At 37.4% G+C, this 17,336-nt stretch overlaps 1 protein-coding gene across 2 annotated transcripts in view; it reads left to right on the top strand.

Moving 5' to 3' along the window:
• The window catches only part of LOC113058368 (rho GTPase-activating protein 32-like), a 31,168-nt gene extending 27,524 nt beyond the window's left edge, over positions 1-3,644 (top strand). For both annotated transcript variants that reach the window (XM_026226203.1, XM_026226204.1), the window contains one exon: positions 421-3,644. In XM_026226203.1, the coding sequence (XP_026081988.1) occupies positions 421-2,690 (2,270 nt within the window). In that variant the 3' untranslated portion in view covers positions 2,691-3,644. The remainder of the gene's footprint in view (positions 1-420) is intronic.
• The last annotated feature ends 13,692 nt before the right edge of the window (positions 3,645-17,336 follow it).

The following is a 17,336-nucleotide window of genomic DNA, read 5'->3' as shown; positions in this document are numbered from 1 at the left end:
GAAGGTGTTAAGCTGTTAATTACAAATGTAATTAAATTCTTAAGAGCTTTGTATATTTTTACAACCCTAATGTAATTATTAGTTTAACTAGGCAAAATCAAAACTTTTCACCCTGGATCCAGCTTTAGGGTATGAATACCTCTCATGGGAATGTTTGCAAGAGAAAACTAAAAATGTTAGCTGTAGCATTTTATCTGAAGGAATATGTTGGGATAGAAACAGCTAATAATATCAATGAGAGATAGCTAACAATGTTAGCTCAGCTAGCATTTGACGTAATGGAATATGTGGAATAGGATATTTAGGACCACGAGAAAAAGCCAGAAAGTAAAGAAAGTTAAAATTTAACAACACTTTCAAGTTGTATTTTAGCCGTGTTCCTCTATTTAAAAGTATTTTGGTTTGTTTTTCCCCATCTAGGTGCAGTGACATTTGAATGCACTCCTGGGTTAGTGAGGTCTGTGTCTCTCATAACTCCCCAGCCTTCAGTAAAGAGTGCTGCTCGTATGCTTGCTCTAGCTCTAGCTGAATCTGCCCAGCAGGCCACTCGACTCAGCAAACGAGGAAGCTCTGAACCTCCCACACCTGTTTCTCCAGTTCATCATCAGTACCCACTCTTCACACTTCAGTTTCCTCCTCCTCTACAGACGTCCTCTGATAGAGAGGAGCGGTATGTGTCTAGCAGGACCTTACCAGATCCATCAAGCACCATGTCTACCGAGAGCCGCACCGATGCAGGCAGCCTACGCAGCACCTGCGCCTGCCATGGCAGTGAGAGCGGACACAGCTTTTCTGATGGTTGTGATGCATCAGCTGGTGGCCTGTGCACCCATGTTCCCTGTCAGGGTTTCTCTCCTCACAGAGATCCAGAGATTCAGCAGGCTCTAGAGAGCCAGACAGCTATGAGAGATAACATCCGCCATGTTGGAGTTGGTACAGATGGAGGTGGATCAAGCCTTGATGCGGAGATGGAGGTACATGGAAGTTTACAGCCAACTCCTTCAGATAGATTCTCTTCTTTGGATAGTCATTCAGCCATTGAAGCGCTGCACAACAAGCAGGCTGCTAATGCTGCCAACTTTCGAGCTATACTGACAGAGACGTCCATGCCTGCTTCAGTGCACGAAGTTCTTCCACAAACTTCAAGTACTCCACCAAGTGTGGTATACCAGTACAAACCCAGAGACCAAAGGTCCGCTTTCTCCCAACAGTGGTCAAATCCAGTTGGGCAAAGCACCCCTTATTATCAGCCTGATGATGGGCATCCTAATCCCAGAGTTCTCTCAAGAAACTACTGCAGTACCCTTGGGCCACGATCCCTGCACCAGTCCATTAAATATAAGGGTCAACGGGAAGACTACTCCTCAGCCGGTCTCTATAAACCTAGAGGACCAAGGTATCCACCATTGGATGGAGCCTCCGTCTACCCCACCATCCGCAGGGTGCGTTCAATGCACACTCCACCAGAGGACAAGTTCTTCTACCTCCAGCGTCAAGGCAGCCAGAGCAAAGCTTACCAAAAACCACCCCCATCGGACATCCAGCAAGTGCGACCCTACTTTGAAGATGGGAAGGTTCAGTATAGGTACAGCCCCTATTCAGAGGCTCGACACAATCAATACAGAGAGAACAATCATGGATACACTCTCTCTTACACACTCAGCAAACTGCCCTCTCGTTCATCGAAGGTGATGGGTAGTACCGAGAACTACCACAAGCCTCTACGCAACCTTCCAATGAACAATGAGTCTGATTTCATGACCAGAGATGTCAGTCTCCAGCCAAAAGTGAAGAACCCGTCTCTCTACAAGGCTTTTAATTCTGCTTTATCTGAACGACATTTCAGTCAGTCCATTAGGCAGGAAAATGCAGGCAAAGAAAGGCCGTTGGGTCCAGTTGGGTCCCAGCCCCATCTTGGAAGAGGTGACCGTCAGTGCCAAGAAACGATGCACACTAGGAGCAGGTCAAACTCTGGGAAGGAGATGCTCATTTCAACTGAAGGGGCTGATGGGAAGTACAGGGTGACAATGGTGTCACATTATTCCCCTGAGCACCCACTTTCTGAGCCTGATATGCCTGTGCCCTCGAAGTCAGACAGGCATGGCAGTGGGCAGAGAGCCAGATCAGCTCTTAAAATGAAGCAGAGTCGATCCATGCACAATTATCCTCAACACAGGCTCGAATCCGTAGCACTGCCCCGCAACCTAACCCTACATAAGGAATACAGCTGCCCTGACTTCAAACATACCGGGTCCAGTGATGGTTTTGGTGTTGCAAACCACAACCAGGACAGGCTGATGTATAAGACTCTCAGCAACTCTAAAGAAGACTACCAGTACATTCGTGCAATAAGCAGGGACCCTCAGAGGTCGAAGAGGTCACAGAGTGTTAAAACACGGCATCAAGCTGGTCAAGCGAGAATGACTCTGGAGCGGGACCACAGACTGTCGTTCTCTTCCCAAAGTAGGACAAGAACTCCCAGTATGTTTGTGCCATCTCGCTCGGACTATTCTGAAAGCTATGTATCCATACGTCCGAAAGCCCTTAAGACCAGTCGAGCCAGTTCGGGTGTTTGCCCAAGCTACGGCTGCATGCCGCTACACAGTAACAGACTTTATTCCACAGCTGTGGGCCACACGGGTTTTCATCAGACAGAGCTCAGACCCGAGATGCAGATTTATGCCGAATGACAGAGTTTTTAAAAAATAAATTGAATAAATAAATACCTAAAATAAATTATACAGAAATATATGACCTCTGCAGGGCAGTGGTTTCTCTTGTTAATCAGAAAAAAATACTATTTAAAAAGAGTAAAATGCTTTAATTGTTCACTGAAGGGTGTCGTTTCACTGTATGCACTCCATACTATGGATATATTCACTCAAAGAATATGTTAGTGGGTTATTATGGCTACTGATTTGTGTGTTGTGTCATTTTGTTACTAGGGTTCAGAGGTTGCAAAAGAGTACTCAAAATATGATGTGAGAAAAATTAACAAAGGCTTTTAAAATTTCATAGGTGAAATATATAGGAGCCAGGAGTATACAGGAGATTTTTTGCCATAGTACCATGACTGTGGAATCAACCAGTTACATGTTAGTGACATCAGCACATGTGGGCTGACTTTTAAAGAGAACAACTATATAGGGTCATAGTTTCCAATTTCATCATGCCCCCACCCCCCACCAGTCCCCCAAAAGTTTTTCCCACTACATTTATAAATCGTGCACTTTATAGTTGGTCTGTGTTTTATGTAACAACGGGCACTTTAGACATGATGGTTTCTTTTTTTCTTTTTTTATTCATGTTAACTGAGTCAAAGAAGTGAGCGAGCTTTTGTCTGAACTGTTCGAGCAGTAGTAATCATTACATGGTTACATATGGAATATAAGATGTTCTGATCAACTGCTGTCTTAGTTATTAACAATTGTACTGTTCTCTAATTTAGTTGATTTATGCTATTTTATGTTTACTTTGCTTTACTCTCATTAAAGTTATTTATTCAAAATCATGGCATCTACACTTGTTGCACCTAATACAATCAGTGCTTAGACCATCATGATGGCAAATAATTGCTGAATTATAAGCATATGAAGTCACATTGCTTTCTTTTTGTTGTTCTAAGGTTTGTTGAATGGTCTTCTCATTACACCAAACACTAGCACCCTAAAGCATTTTAATCTGACCTCAAGTCAGGAAGCTATATTACTAACATTCTGTATAGTGCTTTTATTGTTCCGGTTTAATGCATTTTTAATTATGCATTCATTTTAATGACTCTGACACTGGTTACTATATTTGATCGTCCCCTGCAGGAGTTGCACAATGAACAGCAGAGGGCAATGTAGCACTGGAGAACATCTCTAATGTTGCTTCTGCATTGGAGTTTCCTCCATATGTGTTAACGTGAGGGCACATCAAAGGTTCAGAGGCGCTAGGTTTCTGATGCAATACAATTATTCTTTCTGCAAGACGACATTTATTGTATATTATCCCAGACATTTTGGTTTTAAGGATGTGAACTGTGGGGATGTTGTCATGAGGGAAACTAAGGTGGTGCCTAGATGAAATGCATATATGTATGTGTGTGTGTGTCTATATATATATATATATATATATATATAAGCAATGGTCTACAGTGGTATAAAACATCGAGTCTTAAGAGAATAGGATTCTCTTGCATGAGGAGCACAAGATCTGTTCTTTACATTCAACATACACTTCTGTCCATCAACTATAGCTGCAATTTTTGATGCTTCTGAAGGCTGAATCCAAATAATTCATAGGAGTTTGGAATGGAAGAAAGCAGTTCACCAGCAGTATGGTGTGGAACATAATGGACCATGTTGTGATACGCAGAAGTTGGCTGAGTGGATTTCTATTATATAAGTTTGAATTAGAACTTAAGTAAAACCACAAAACAATGTTAAAGTAGCTGTGATTCAGCCCATAGACTCTCCTGTCATTTTCAGCCTAAAGTAATTGTGTGGCATGGGCTGAAACACTATAAAATCTTTCTTTAAAATTATGTTCTTTGTGCGTCAAAGTGGCTAAGTGGTGATGAAAAAGACACAATTTACGTAGGAGCAGGAATGTACTGTATAACACTAAAGCATCGTTACATTGTACGGGTGCCACTAACAGCTGCAGAAATCTGCTATTTGAGGAGATTTAGAGCCAACAGCAGATGCCTGTACTAGAGAGCCCGCTGACATACTCTCATATAGTGCGCAAGAGCTCCACGACTTACACACATGCATTCTGGGAAGAAAATCTTGGTAAAATCACAGATCAAAGGAAGTGCTTCAGTCAAGTAAATAGCATTGCCCTTGGGTGGCATGCTTACTTTAGCTCAACTTATATTGTAAATCATACACAGTGGAGTGTGGTAGTATGAGCCTAGAAAATGTCTGCACAAGTTAACGCTTTTAGGAGCCGTTTTAAAGACAAACTGGGCACTAGTAATATATATCGTAATAAAATGAAATATTTCAGGTTGTGAAATTTATTTCATCAGAATATACGGCTACTTCTCAATGGCTGTCAATGAAGAAAGATGCTTTTTGCCAGCACAGTGATAGTTACCTCATCTCCCAGCCAAAGGGAACAAACTGTGACCACAGCAGTCATCAGGCAAATAATGCTGTGTAACATCATTATTGTATAGAGGAAAAAATAAATGATTGTTAATGACTTTTATATGTCCTTACTGTTGAGAACAAGCTTGACAATGATTAACTTTATTAATCTAGTTGTCAACCTCTGAAGAAATGTATCGTAAGGTCTACCCAGGTTTGTAGAGCCTAATATAACTTAGCAGCATAAAATATGTTTTCCCACTCAAATGTCCATAATTTGACAATCATTGACTTTATATGACAGCTAATTAAACAAGTTAACACTGAGTAACTTCAATTCTAGTCACAATATTGATGATTACTTTTCTCCACCAGTGAAAATAGTCCAACGAAGGCTCTAACAATAATGCATGTCCGAGCAACCCACACAACTTGCATTTCTAAATGAATCAGTTCGTTTTATCAAATCAGCTGAGTTAACGATTCAAATGACTTGCTTTTAAATACATAATGTTATCTTGCAGAAAAATCCCCGGCACTAATGCACAGACTGACAATCTGTTGGGAACATGCAAACACAGACAAGTGAAGTGACAAATAGTAAAAAGTCCATATGCTGTGACTGTTCTATCAATAATCCTGGAACATCATTCAGCCAATCAAACGGATTGATTCATTCATTTAAACGCAGTTTGAAGTTTGTGAACAATGAAAACAGATACTACATTTCAGACCTTCAAAAACACAATTTATTTTTAACATGCTAAACGTTCAATCTTCAGTCTTGCGAGTGCACATACATATTACATAGCTTATACAGTATATACAGTTGGCCAAGAGCTTGATCATGCATCAGCATGAATAATTATGCGTTTTGACTTTTCTCCTCAATCATCATCACCTTCTGTTCTCATATTGACTCAAACTGTCCACCCTTACCAATAGTCTTTTGAATAATAATGGTGATGATGAGATGGAGATTGGTCTCAGAAAAAGATGACAGAATGTTTGCCTCGTGCTATGTTGGCTATAAAGTGCTTAGTGTTATGACAGATGACTATATCTTAATACCCATAACTGAGCTACAGAGTTTAATATCAGTACACAAGGAAAATCACCTCGTTTTCAGTTTTCGAATCATCAGATTCATTCAATTCCAATCCAAATAAATCAAATGCATTGGTGGATTTTTTTTTTTTTTTTGACAGACCAAATTTTTTAGGAGATGTTTTGTTATTTGAATGTTTAAGTGCATAGCATAACACTATTTTAAAATCAAGATACACTTTATTTATTTATTTATTTAACTTATGTTGCTTTGGTCATTCAGTGTGTGGGCAAATTATTTTCATCTCCTTACTTGGGAAACCTAAATAGATACCAGCTAATTGAATTTTAATTGTGCTAATCTGCGATGAATGTCTAAACTCACCAAATTTACATGCATCTGGCCTGAATCTTGTTTACTTTGTCAACTCTCCTTCACTTTATATCATAAAGTATCTCATTATGTATTCTTAATGATCAAAACATAAGAAAACTTGATGATTTAGAAGTTTTTTTCCCTCTGCCAGCATCATTTAGAGTAAATCGAGAATTAGAAAGTTTATATGTTGGGATATTGTCATATCAAGGACTTGGTGAAAATGCATGGCCTTGGTTTCCCAGTGTGTTGATGATTTTGTAATGCTTTAGGTCATGGTTAGATCAAAAATGCTCTACTGAGAGATGAATGCTGAGATGGCAGCAGGATTTGTGTATTCTGTGCTGTTTTCACACTGCTTGCTGAAGTTCACTTTGAAAATCTCCAAAACTTCTTATCTGGCTAATTCTGAAAGCAAACAAAGGATCTTGTGTTTGTGCTTTTGTTAAAACCAGAGTCCACAACACTGAATCAGCCTAAGTTTTGCAAATGAGAGTATCAAACAATAAGACAGGGAATCTAACGAAACCTGTCATTATTCCTGATGGCAAAGCTGAATTTTCAGCATTACTTCAGTTTCACGTTCATAAAGCATGCTAATATCCTGATTTGCTTCTCAAGAAACATTTTGTATTATCAATTTTGGAAACCATTTTTACTGCTTAATAAAAATGTCCACAGATACATTAAGCAGCAGTTTTCAACATTGATAATAACATTTTCAAATGTATTAATATGTTATTTTAAATTGCAATAATATTTCTCAATATTACCGTTTTACCATAATATTATAATATTACAGTAATATTACCGTTTTTAATGCATATTTGAATCCTTGGTGACTCTCTCTCTCTCTCTCTCTCTCTCTCTCTCTCACACACACACACACACACACACAAACACACACAGACAGACACACACACACAGTTTAGTTTTGGGTTGAAATGTGACCTGAGCATGTTCTGGACAGCTTTTGTGCAATTAACCCAGATATATTTGACTCCAAAAAATTCCTTTAAATGCAGGCCAGGTTTCTTTCTAGAAGAAATCATGTAAATCCATTCTGTTTTATTACTCAACTCTGATAAAAGAGCACTTGGAATGATTATCCATTTAACTGAAATAACAGAGTTAGCAAAAGACCAGCACCAACGGCCTCAGAGTTCAAATAGTCATTTTATTAATGTGCCCTCAAGTGACCAAATCAATGCTGACAGACAGTTAAAGAGACAGATTCCCACCTTTGCCTTTTGCTGCTGTTTCCGTCATTAGTGTTAAATGCTGCTATTAGAGTGGAGAATAGAATTTGTCTGGCCAAAGTCTGACCAACATCACTGATGCCCAAGAAGGCACTACGATCAGAGATGTATAAAGTACTAGAGACCCATACTTGAGTAAAAGTACAAGTGCTCTATCAAAAAAGTGACTTGAGTAGAAGTAGAAGTGCTCTTTAAGCATCACACTTAAGTAGAAGTACTAAAGTATTCAACATTTTTTGTACTTAAGTATTGCAAGTAGTCTATTTTAAAATTTACTACTCAAGTACTGAAAGTAAAAGTAGAAGTATTGTGTTATGTAGCTGTTAAAGAAAGTAGTCAAAAGTTTGAACATATTGTTTTTACTATTTCAAATGATTAACCTAAAGGACAATCACAATTCCTTTGACTGTAACTTCTTGTAAACAAAAAACTGTTACTAGGTTTAGTTAGCCCAATTTGCAAAATTATGTCATTAATAACTTACCCTCATGTTGTTTCAAACCCGTAAGACATCAGAGGGTCATTTAGAATTTTTTGAAGCATCGAAAATACATTTTGGTCCAAAAATATCAAAAACTACGACTTTATTCAGCATTGTCTTCTCTTCCATGTCTGTTGTAAGACAGTTAAAAACAAAGCAGTTTGTGATATCTGGTTCGCGAACATGTAACCGGATCTTTTTGAAACAGTCCACCAAATCGAATTGAATCGTTTTAAACAGTTCGCGTCTCCAATACGCATTAATCCACAGATGAATAAGCTGTTAACTTGTTTAATGTGTCTGACACCCCCTCTGAGTTAAAACAAACCAATATCCCGGAGTAATTCATTGACTCAAACAGTACACTGACTGAACTGCTGTGAAGAGAGAACTGAAGATGAACACCGAGCCGAGCCAGATAATGACTCGTTCACGAGTCAAGAACCGTTTCTGTCAGACGCGTCTGATTCGTGAACCGATGAGCTGATGATACTGCACATGTGTGATTTAGCGTGAAGCAAACCGATACACAGAGCATCTGAACCGAACTGATTATTTTGGTGATTGATTCTGAACTGATTCTGTGTTAATGTTATGAGCCCAGGTGCAGTAAACGCCAATGACGCCATTGCATCGAGCGCAAAAGAATCGGTGAACTGTTTTCTTCAACTGGTTTATTGAATCGAACTGTCAGAAAGAACTAACGTTACTGGTCATCCGAGAACCGATGCAACCGGTTCTTGACTCGTGAACGAGTCACTATCTGGCTCGGCTCGGTGTTCATTTCTCTCTTCACAGCAGTTCAGTCAGCACGCGCAGTCTTCTTAATCGCTTGTTTCGCTCAATGATTGGTAACATTATTATAATTGTAACGAGTAACGATGCAGCACATAAAAAAAATATCGGAGTAAAAGTATTAAACTCAGCGAAAATATGTACCGAAGTAAAAGTGGAAGTAGGAGAAAAAATTAATACTCCAGTAAAGTACAGATACCGCCTTTTAGTACTTAAGTACAGTAGTGAAGTAGTTCTACTTCGTTACTATACATCTCTGACTACGATGGGACTAAAAACATGTAAAAAGCAAGTTCTAGCAGGGAAGTTCAGATACTGTATTACAGTTTGCACTGATCAGGATCAGCTGTTGCTTGCCTTGAACACACACACACACACACACGTTTCATCCTGATTATACATTTGAGATTGTACCTCTGGCTTTGGTATCTGCATGCTGATGGCTTGATTTACTATGACGAACTGAGCTCTGATTCACATTTTTAACCTCGGTGGAATAACACCAGTTGCAAATGCAGGGGTATGTTTTGCCTTGACACCATGAGTTAAAATCTATCAAGAAAATGGATTTAAGTTGACAAACCTCTGAAAACTCTTCATCATCACTGTTTATGTAGTTTGTGACAATACAATGAAGAAGGAGTGAGAAGACCTGAATATTTATAACTGTGCTGTAGTCCACTTCAGCCATTTAGCCAGATGTCCAGTGATATCTCTGTATGCCAGGGCTGAGCACTGCCTGCCAAAAGGTTAAGGGATAATGGATAAATGATGGCCATTTCTACCAGAGGTTTAATACAGTATATGGCTAACATTTATAATGGCACTTTGGTATCCAATTATTTTGTATTTACTTTTTTCAAGACAATATATATATATTTGTTGTGAGCACTAATAAATGTTAGATAAACTATTCAAACTAGTCAGTTTAATCATGATTTTTGCCTTTGTTGCATCAGACTGAAGGTCTGGAAGTCCTGCCAGCATTCATTGGCCAAGGCCCGCCTATGAGACTGTTTGACTGACATGTCAAACAACCAATCACACCCTTTGAAGGGATTAAAGCAAAGGGATAAAAACTTCTGAATGGAACATAGGGTATGAATAGGCCTTTGAATCATTGATTCACATGATTTGTTTAAAACGCGGATTCATTCAGAAACGAAACAACGCTGTGCAGCTGGAGATGTGAAACAATTCTGCTATGGCTTTAAAGGTAATATATTCTCTGCAAAACTGAGCAAAAACATAATATTGGGTCTAAAATATAACAATATAAACTTCTTATTTACTGAACTGTTGATATTCAGGAAAGAAACAGCACTCCCCTGATACTGCTCTCGCTGCTTTTGTGGTATTGCTTATCATATGATATAAATATGAGACAAAAACTTATACAGGGCACTTTTAGTCCAATATCTTGCGTTTTAGGGTATAACTGCATTTATGGAGTTGTTGTCCTGCATCATATTTGTCAACAGTCAACTGTATGAAATGTAAGATGACGTACAGATTTAGGGGTGGGGACAATGTGTTAACTACGTTAAAATGGTTAGTTCACCCAAAACTGAAATTTAGCTTGTGTTTTACTGACCATTGAGGCATCCTTGGTGTATATGTCTTTCATTTTTCATACAAATCCAGTCGGAGTTATATTAAAAATATTAGCTTACATCAGCTAAGGATGGTCCTACATGTAGTATTTCTTTTTCTGTATGATTTTCCCCAGTGAAAAAAAATCTACATTACTTACAATTACAATACAAAAGTATTATTTATGTAATTTGGATATTAATAAATATCTTGGTTTTTATAAATATTGTAATGTTGACTTCATTTGTCAAACCATTTAACCCCAATACTCAAAACAAGGTTGTAACAAAAAATTATAATGCAAATATTATTATATTTAAGAAATGGTAAATCTATATATATATATATATATATATATATATATATATATATATATATATATATATATATATATATATATATATATATATATATATATTGTGACGAGTCAGCTGCCTCCTCCCTGATTGTCACTGGCACCCCGTCCTAAATCGCCGCCCTTCACCAGGCTCCCGACTGGAGTGGGTGTGTGAGAGGAGGGGCGCTTATGAGGCGCCGTGTAGGATTTAAATCAAACTTCGCTTATCAATACATACATAAAACACGTGCATATACACCTATAAATTACTCGCATATACATGCATACTACTGAATGTTCAAAAATACATATATAAAATACACGTGAACACTAATATGAATTCGATACCAATACATATAATGTTAGCAATGTATGCATACACACTTGTGAATAACTTGCGTATACATATAAACTTGACACGTGCATACACCTACAGACACTCACATATACATATTAACTTGATCCATGCATATACACCTATTAAACACTCGCACATACATATAAACTCGCTGCATACAAACACAACTGCACATACTCGCACATACATATAAACTTGATCAGTGCATATACACCTATTAAACACTCGCACATACATATAAACTCGATGAGCGCATACACATCCATAAAACACTCGTGCATACATAAACCATAACATTTACTAACGTATACAGTTCAGATGAGAAAAACATGTGTACATGTATATATGCGAGTGATTTCATATGTGGATGTGCGTGAATTTTCAGTATAAACGGAAGGCATTTCAGTGTAAACGGAAGTAACCAAATTTGCAATTATGGACAGGGATCTGTGTCATTCCTAATCGTTTGCTCAATCATTCAAAAAAAAAAAAAGTTTTTAATAACAAAACGAAATCTGAATGTTTTATATATATATATATATATATATATATATATATATATATATATATATATACACATATATATATATATATATATATATATATATACACATGAACTGGAAGATTCTTGATCAAAAAAATTTTTTCCCCAAAACTGATACATTTAGTAGATAAAATGTACTCTATAGTTAAAAAAAAGGTTGTAAAATGTCTTTATACACTTTGTTTTTGTCTTTAATTGTGGTGCACTTTGAGATGAATTGTCCACAGACCATGCTCTTCTTTTTCTTTTTTTTTTTTCTTTTTTTTTTTTTACAATACCCTTTATTCAAGAAACATGTTTTATTAGGTTGTGCTTGATTTGATTACCCATTGATTATCTTGATTTCAAAATTGTGGATTTCAGGAACAGAATGTAGTAAAACTTTAAAACTGGTTAATAATACAAAATTTGTATCAAACAAGTTTTTTTTTTTTTTTTTTTTTTTTGCATATGATGTTTAACTATTACACTGATAAAGTACACATCCACCATCCCCTGCATCAGATAATAAAAAAACTTAAGTTAATTCTGAGGTTTACCCATGTCTTCATGTATGTGTGCAGTAGTGGCTCATATATAACTTGAGAATGAGTCTCCCCCATTAGAAGAGCTTCTGCAAACTAGGAACAAAATAACAGGCAGAAGTGCAAATCAAACTCTGATGATTTGTAACATATATATTAATTACAAACAAACAGATTCTCCACATGAACTGTAGGCTCGCATGCACTTCCATGTGAAACCTTTTTTAAGGACAAAAAAAAAAAAGTTAAATAGTTGTTACTGCATACGAGTCTTTATATATAGTTCTTTATTCTCAATGACACCAAATATCTCAGACACTGAACATTTCATAACACCGGCGAGTTCAAGGACCATGATATCACACTCATCAGCAGTAAGTTAATTGGCAGTTTCGATCTAGAAAAAGGTGAGAATTTCACAATTTCACTTCTATGCAATCTTCACGAAATAGTCCCAGTCCCACTTGAGCTTAGCCATTTTCAGAAATAAAACCCTTTCGCACATGAGTTTAAAATATTCTAGCTGAGCCCCAGCGTTAGTTTCTTTAGGCGACCATTATTTTAGAATGTACCGTCTTAATGTTTCCATGGCGACGCGTCATGCTTGTCATGTGACAACACAGCCACGATAGATCTGTGTGACACATGGATCGCTTTTATTTTATTTGTTTTGTTCAAAATATTTGCAAACATACTCACTATATTATGAAGTTATGATATTCCGATTCTGTGCAAATAGCTTAAACACTTAATTCTGAAAATGGCTAAGTTCACTATGTGGGACTTAGTTGGGAACAAATTTTATATTTTTTAACTAGAGGCAGTTAAACTCTCCCTCGCTCTCTCTCTCCCTCAGTGTATGTGTGTGTGTAACGTTAACTTGCATAGCGTTTGGAAGTTATTTCGTGAAGATTTCATAGAAGTGAAATTCTCACCTTTTTCTAGATCGAAACTGCCAGTTACTTTACCACTGACAAGTGTGATATCACGGTCCGTGAACTTCGCCGGCGGATGATCGCATCGTTTGCGTGTTATTGATGCTTTGTATGCCAGGGCTCGAAGGCCGAAACAAAGTGCGCGATTCAGATTGTGTTTCTGACTGCAGGCAGAGACTGCAGGTGAGCAGGCAACACAAACTGATGGTAATTGATATTATAATAGTGGGCGAAAAAAGAACATTACGCAAAATGCTTCACGTGTAGCTATAGCACAATCCCGGTCCATGATTGCAAATGCGGTATTTAGACAGGTTACTTCCGTACACGCTTAAACGACTTCCTTTTAAACTGAAACGCCTTCCGTTTACACTGAAATGCCTTCCGTTTATACTGAAAATTCACGCACATCCACATATGAAATCACTCGCATATATACATGTACACATGTTTTTCTCATCTGAACTGTATACGTTAGTAAATGTTATGGTTTATGTATGCACGAGTGTTTTATGGATGTGTATGCGCTCATCGAGTTTATATGTATGTGCGAGTGTTTAATAGGTGTATATGCACTGATCAAGTTTATATGTATGTGCGAGTATGTGCAGTTGTGTTTGTATGCAGCGAGTTTATATGTATGTGCGAGTGTTTAATAGGTGTATATGCATGGATCAAGTTAATATGTATATGTGAGTGTCTGTAGGTGTATGCACGTGTCAAGTTTATATGTATACGCAAGTTATTCACAAGTGTGTATGCATACATTGCTAACATTATATGTATTGGTATCGAATTCATATTAGTGTTCACGTGTATTTTATATATGTATTTTTGAACATTCAGTAGTATGCATGTATATGCGAGTAATTTATAGGTGTATATGCACGTGTTTTATGTATGTATTGATAAGCGAAGTTTGATTTAAATCCTACACGGCGCCTCATAGGCGCTGGACGAGTCAGGGCTGGCGGCGTGTGATGGGGCACACCTGATGTGAATGGAGCCTCATCCCCGCCGCTGTTTAAAAGCCCAACGCGCCTCTCCTCGGGAGACCGGTCTCTTCCCCGTGCATGCACACTGGTGTCCTCGTGGGTCCAGGAAGGGTGCGTTGAGGGACTCCCGCGCCACCAAGACGTGAGCCGCCAGACTCCGCCCCTTGCCTGGACCCTTCCTCGATGAACATTGCCCGACCTACACAAACCCCGCAGCATGACGAGGACACCAGATTCCCTGTTATTTTGGACACTTTCCCCCTTTGGCCACTTTTATTCCCTGTTATTTTATGATTTCTGTTAATAAAAGCCTCTCCGAGGCCTGACGCCACGCCCACTGTGTCTGTCTTGTGCTCGTCCCGTGACTATATATATATATATATATATATATATATATATATATATATATATATATATATATATATATATATAGTACAGACAAAAAGTTTGGACACACCTTCTCATTCAAAGAGTTTTCTTTATTTTCATGACTATGAAAATTGTAGAGTCACACTGAAGGTATTGAGGGCTATTTGACCAAGAAGGAGAGTGATGGGGTGCTGCTCCAGATGACCTGGCCTCCACAGTCACCGGACCTGAACCCAATCGAGATGGTTTAGGGGTGAGCTGGACCGCAGACAGAAGGCAAAAGGGCCAACAAGTGCTAAGCATCTCTCGGGGAACTCCTTCAAGACTGTTGGAAGACCATTTCAAGGTGACTACCTCTTGAAACTCATCAAGAGAATGCCAAGAGTGTGCAAAGCAGTAATCAAAGCAGAAGGTGGCTACTTTGAAGGACCTAGAATATGAATATATTTTCAGTTGTTTCACACTTTTTTGTTATGTTTATAATTCCATATAAAATTCAACATGTGTTAATTCATAGTTTTGATGCCTTCAGTGTGAATCTACAATTTTCATAGTCATGAAAATAAAGAAAAGTCTTTGAATGAGAAGGTGTGTCTGTACTGTATGTATATGTATATATATATAACTATTAGTTATTCTAATGTTGCTGGTAACTAGTTTCAAATTCTTATTTTATCACTGACTGTTTATTTTTATTCAGTGAACTCGAGTTAGTTTTTGTATTTTTATTTTTAGGCTAGTATTCATTCTTTGTGATTTTGATTCTGAAATTTCTATGGTATCAACATTTTTGATGTCATAAAGACCTCATCTAAAGCAAAAATAACTATATTGTGATATTTCGCTACTGTGAAATAAAATGACTCATATTCATATAAGAATCAAAAGGCTAGGCTCACCTTTGCTGAGGAGCATGTTGTGTGGAAAGAGGAGAACTGGCCAAAAGTTCACTTTAGTCATGAGAGCAAGTTTCTTTTATTTGGGTCAGATGGTTTAAAGAGGTCTATTTTGTACTCGGTCCTTAAACAAAAATATGATGTCCTTTTGATTTTTATTTTTCTGTTGTATACATAAATGAACACTCTCAACTTCAGAGTCTCAGAGTTCACAGTGCGACTAGTGCAGTACAAACACTATAAACTTCATGTGCTAGTTGTTTCAATGAACAAACAACATACTGAAGTGGACACTCAATTTATGATTCCCCAATGAGATATAAAAATAACTTGTCTGTTTGTCTAGACCCACTGTGGCGAACAGATCAAAAAAGATGACTCGCACAACTCGTCTGACATCTATCTAAGCGGACCTCTCGGGGCCAAAGCGTTCTATTTTCCTGTCCTGTGATTGTCCGCAGGAAGAGGTGATGTGCAGTGAGAAATGGAGAGAAATATGATTGCCAAAGCAGTAATCACTGTGCACTCAGCTATGGAGAGGCAATAGATGTTGCAGTAACATCTGCTGGAGGAAGTGTTTGCTGTGTGGAGCTCGGTCATTGGTGTCATATCAAGGACAGTCACAATCTTCTTCACAGAGAGCTGCTCTGTCAGGATGGGTTGAGATAAACCAAAAGCTCTTGGGGGTAAGACACCAGTGCACTTGCAAATGGGTTACAATGTACAAGACCTAAATCCCGATTCCCTTGTGATCATTGAATATCCTAAAGCACTTATTATTAATTGGCAGAATGTCAGACCCGTCTATTAAATGTCAATCGCTTTAATTATTTTTAAATTATTGTTTGACTGGTAACAGACTGTAGTTGTCACTAGGGAGTTCTGGATTTCTTTGTTATGTTTCTTCATAGTTGCTAATGAGACTAGTTCAGACAAATGTCCTTCACTGGACTGAAATAGCTCTCAGACAGATTCAAAAAATGAACAGATTTGCCGATTTGAATCGCTGCGGTAGTTTAGGTCTTTTCTTTTCTATAGTAGTTAGATTAAGGTGTAGTTCCTAAGAATGAATGAAAATTCTGGCATTAATTACTCCCCCTCAGTGACTAAATATTAATACTTTACAATAAGGTTTAATTTCTTAACATTAGTTAACTAGTTAACAAAAACTAATAATGTACAATACGTTTACTTCAATTATTATCTTAATATTCATTTCAACATTTACTAATACAATTTTAAGATCAAAAGTTGTAACTGTTAATATTATTTATGCAAAATGAGCTATCATGAACTTGAACATTTTTAACAAAGGTTAATAAATGCTGTAAAATGTATTACTTATCGTTTGTTCAGTTACATAATGCATTAGCTAAGGTTAATGAGACCTCATTGTAAAGTGTAACTGAGTTAAAAGAGATGAGGTTAGATTTACATTAGAAGAGTAAAGGATGATAGAATGAAAAAGCAGTATGCTTAATTATATTAAATGTGCACTTGTAGTGTACCTTCAATTTGTAAAGTATATTCAAAAACAAACGCTTGCATATGAAATAATTGCATTGGCCATTTAAGTGTACTCAAAGAGAGTTCACTTTCATGGCTATGTTTCTTAGCACACTTAAGTACACTTATAAAAAGTACTTGATTATAATTGGAACTGTAGTGTTATTGAATATTACTTTTTAATTACTATATTTTGACATACAGGTTTGAAAATAAATTAAATTAAAGTATATTTTACTTTAC

The sequence above is a fragment of the Carassius auratus genome, chromosome 40, assembly GCF_003368295.1.
Source record: "Carassius auratus strain Wakin chromosome 40, ASM336829v1, whole genome shotgun sequence".
In the NCBI taxonomy this organism is placed as follows: Eukaryota; Metazoa; Chordata; class Actinopteri; order Cypriniformes; family Cyprinidae; genus Carassius; species Carassius auratus.
Note: the sequence above shows the minus strand (reverse complement) of the source record. Positions and strands in the feature narration are given on the sequence as shown.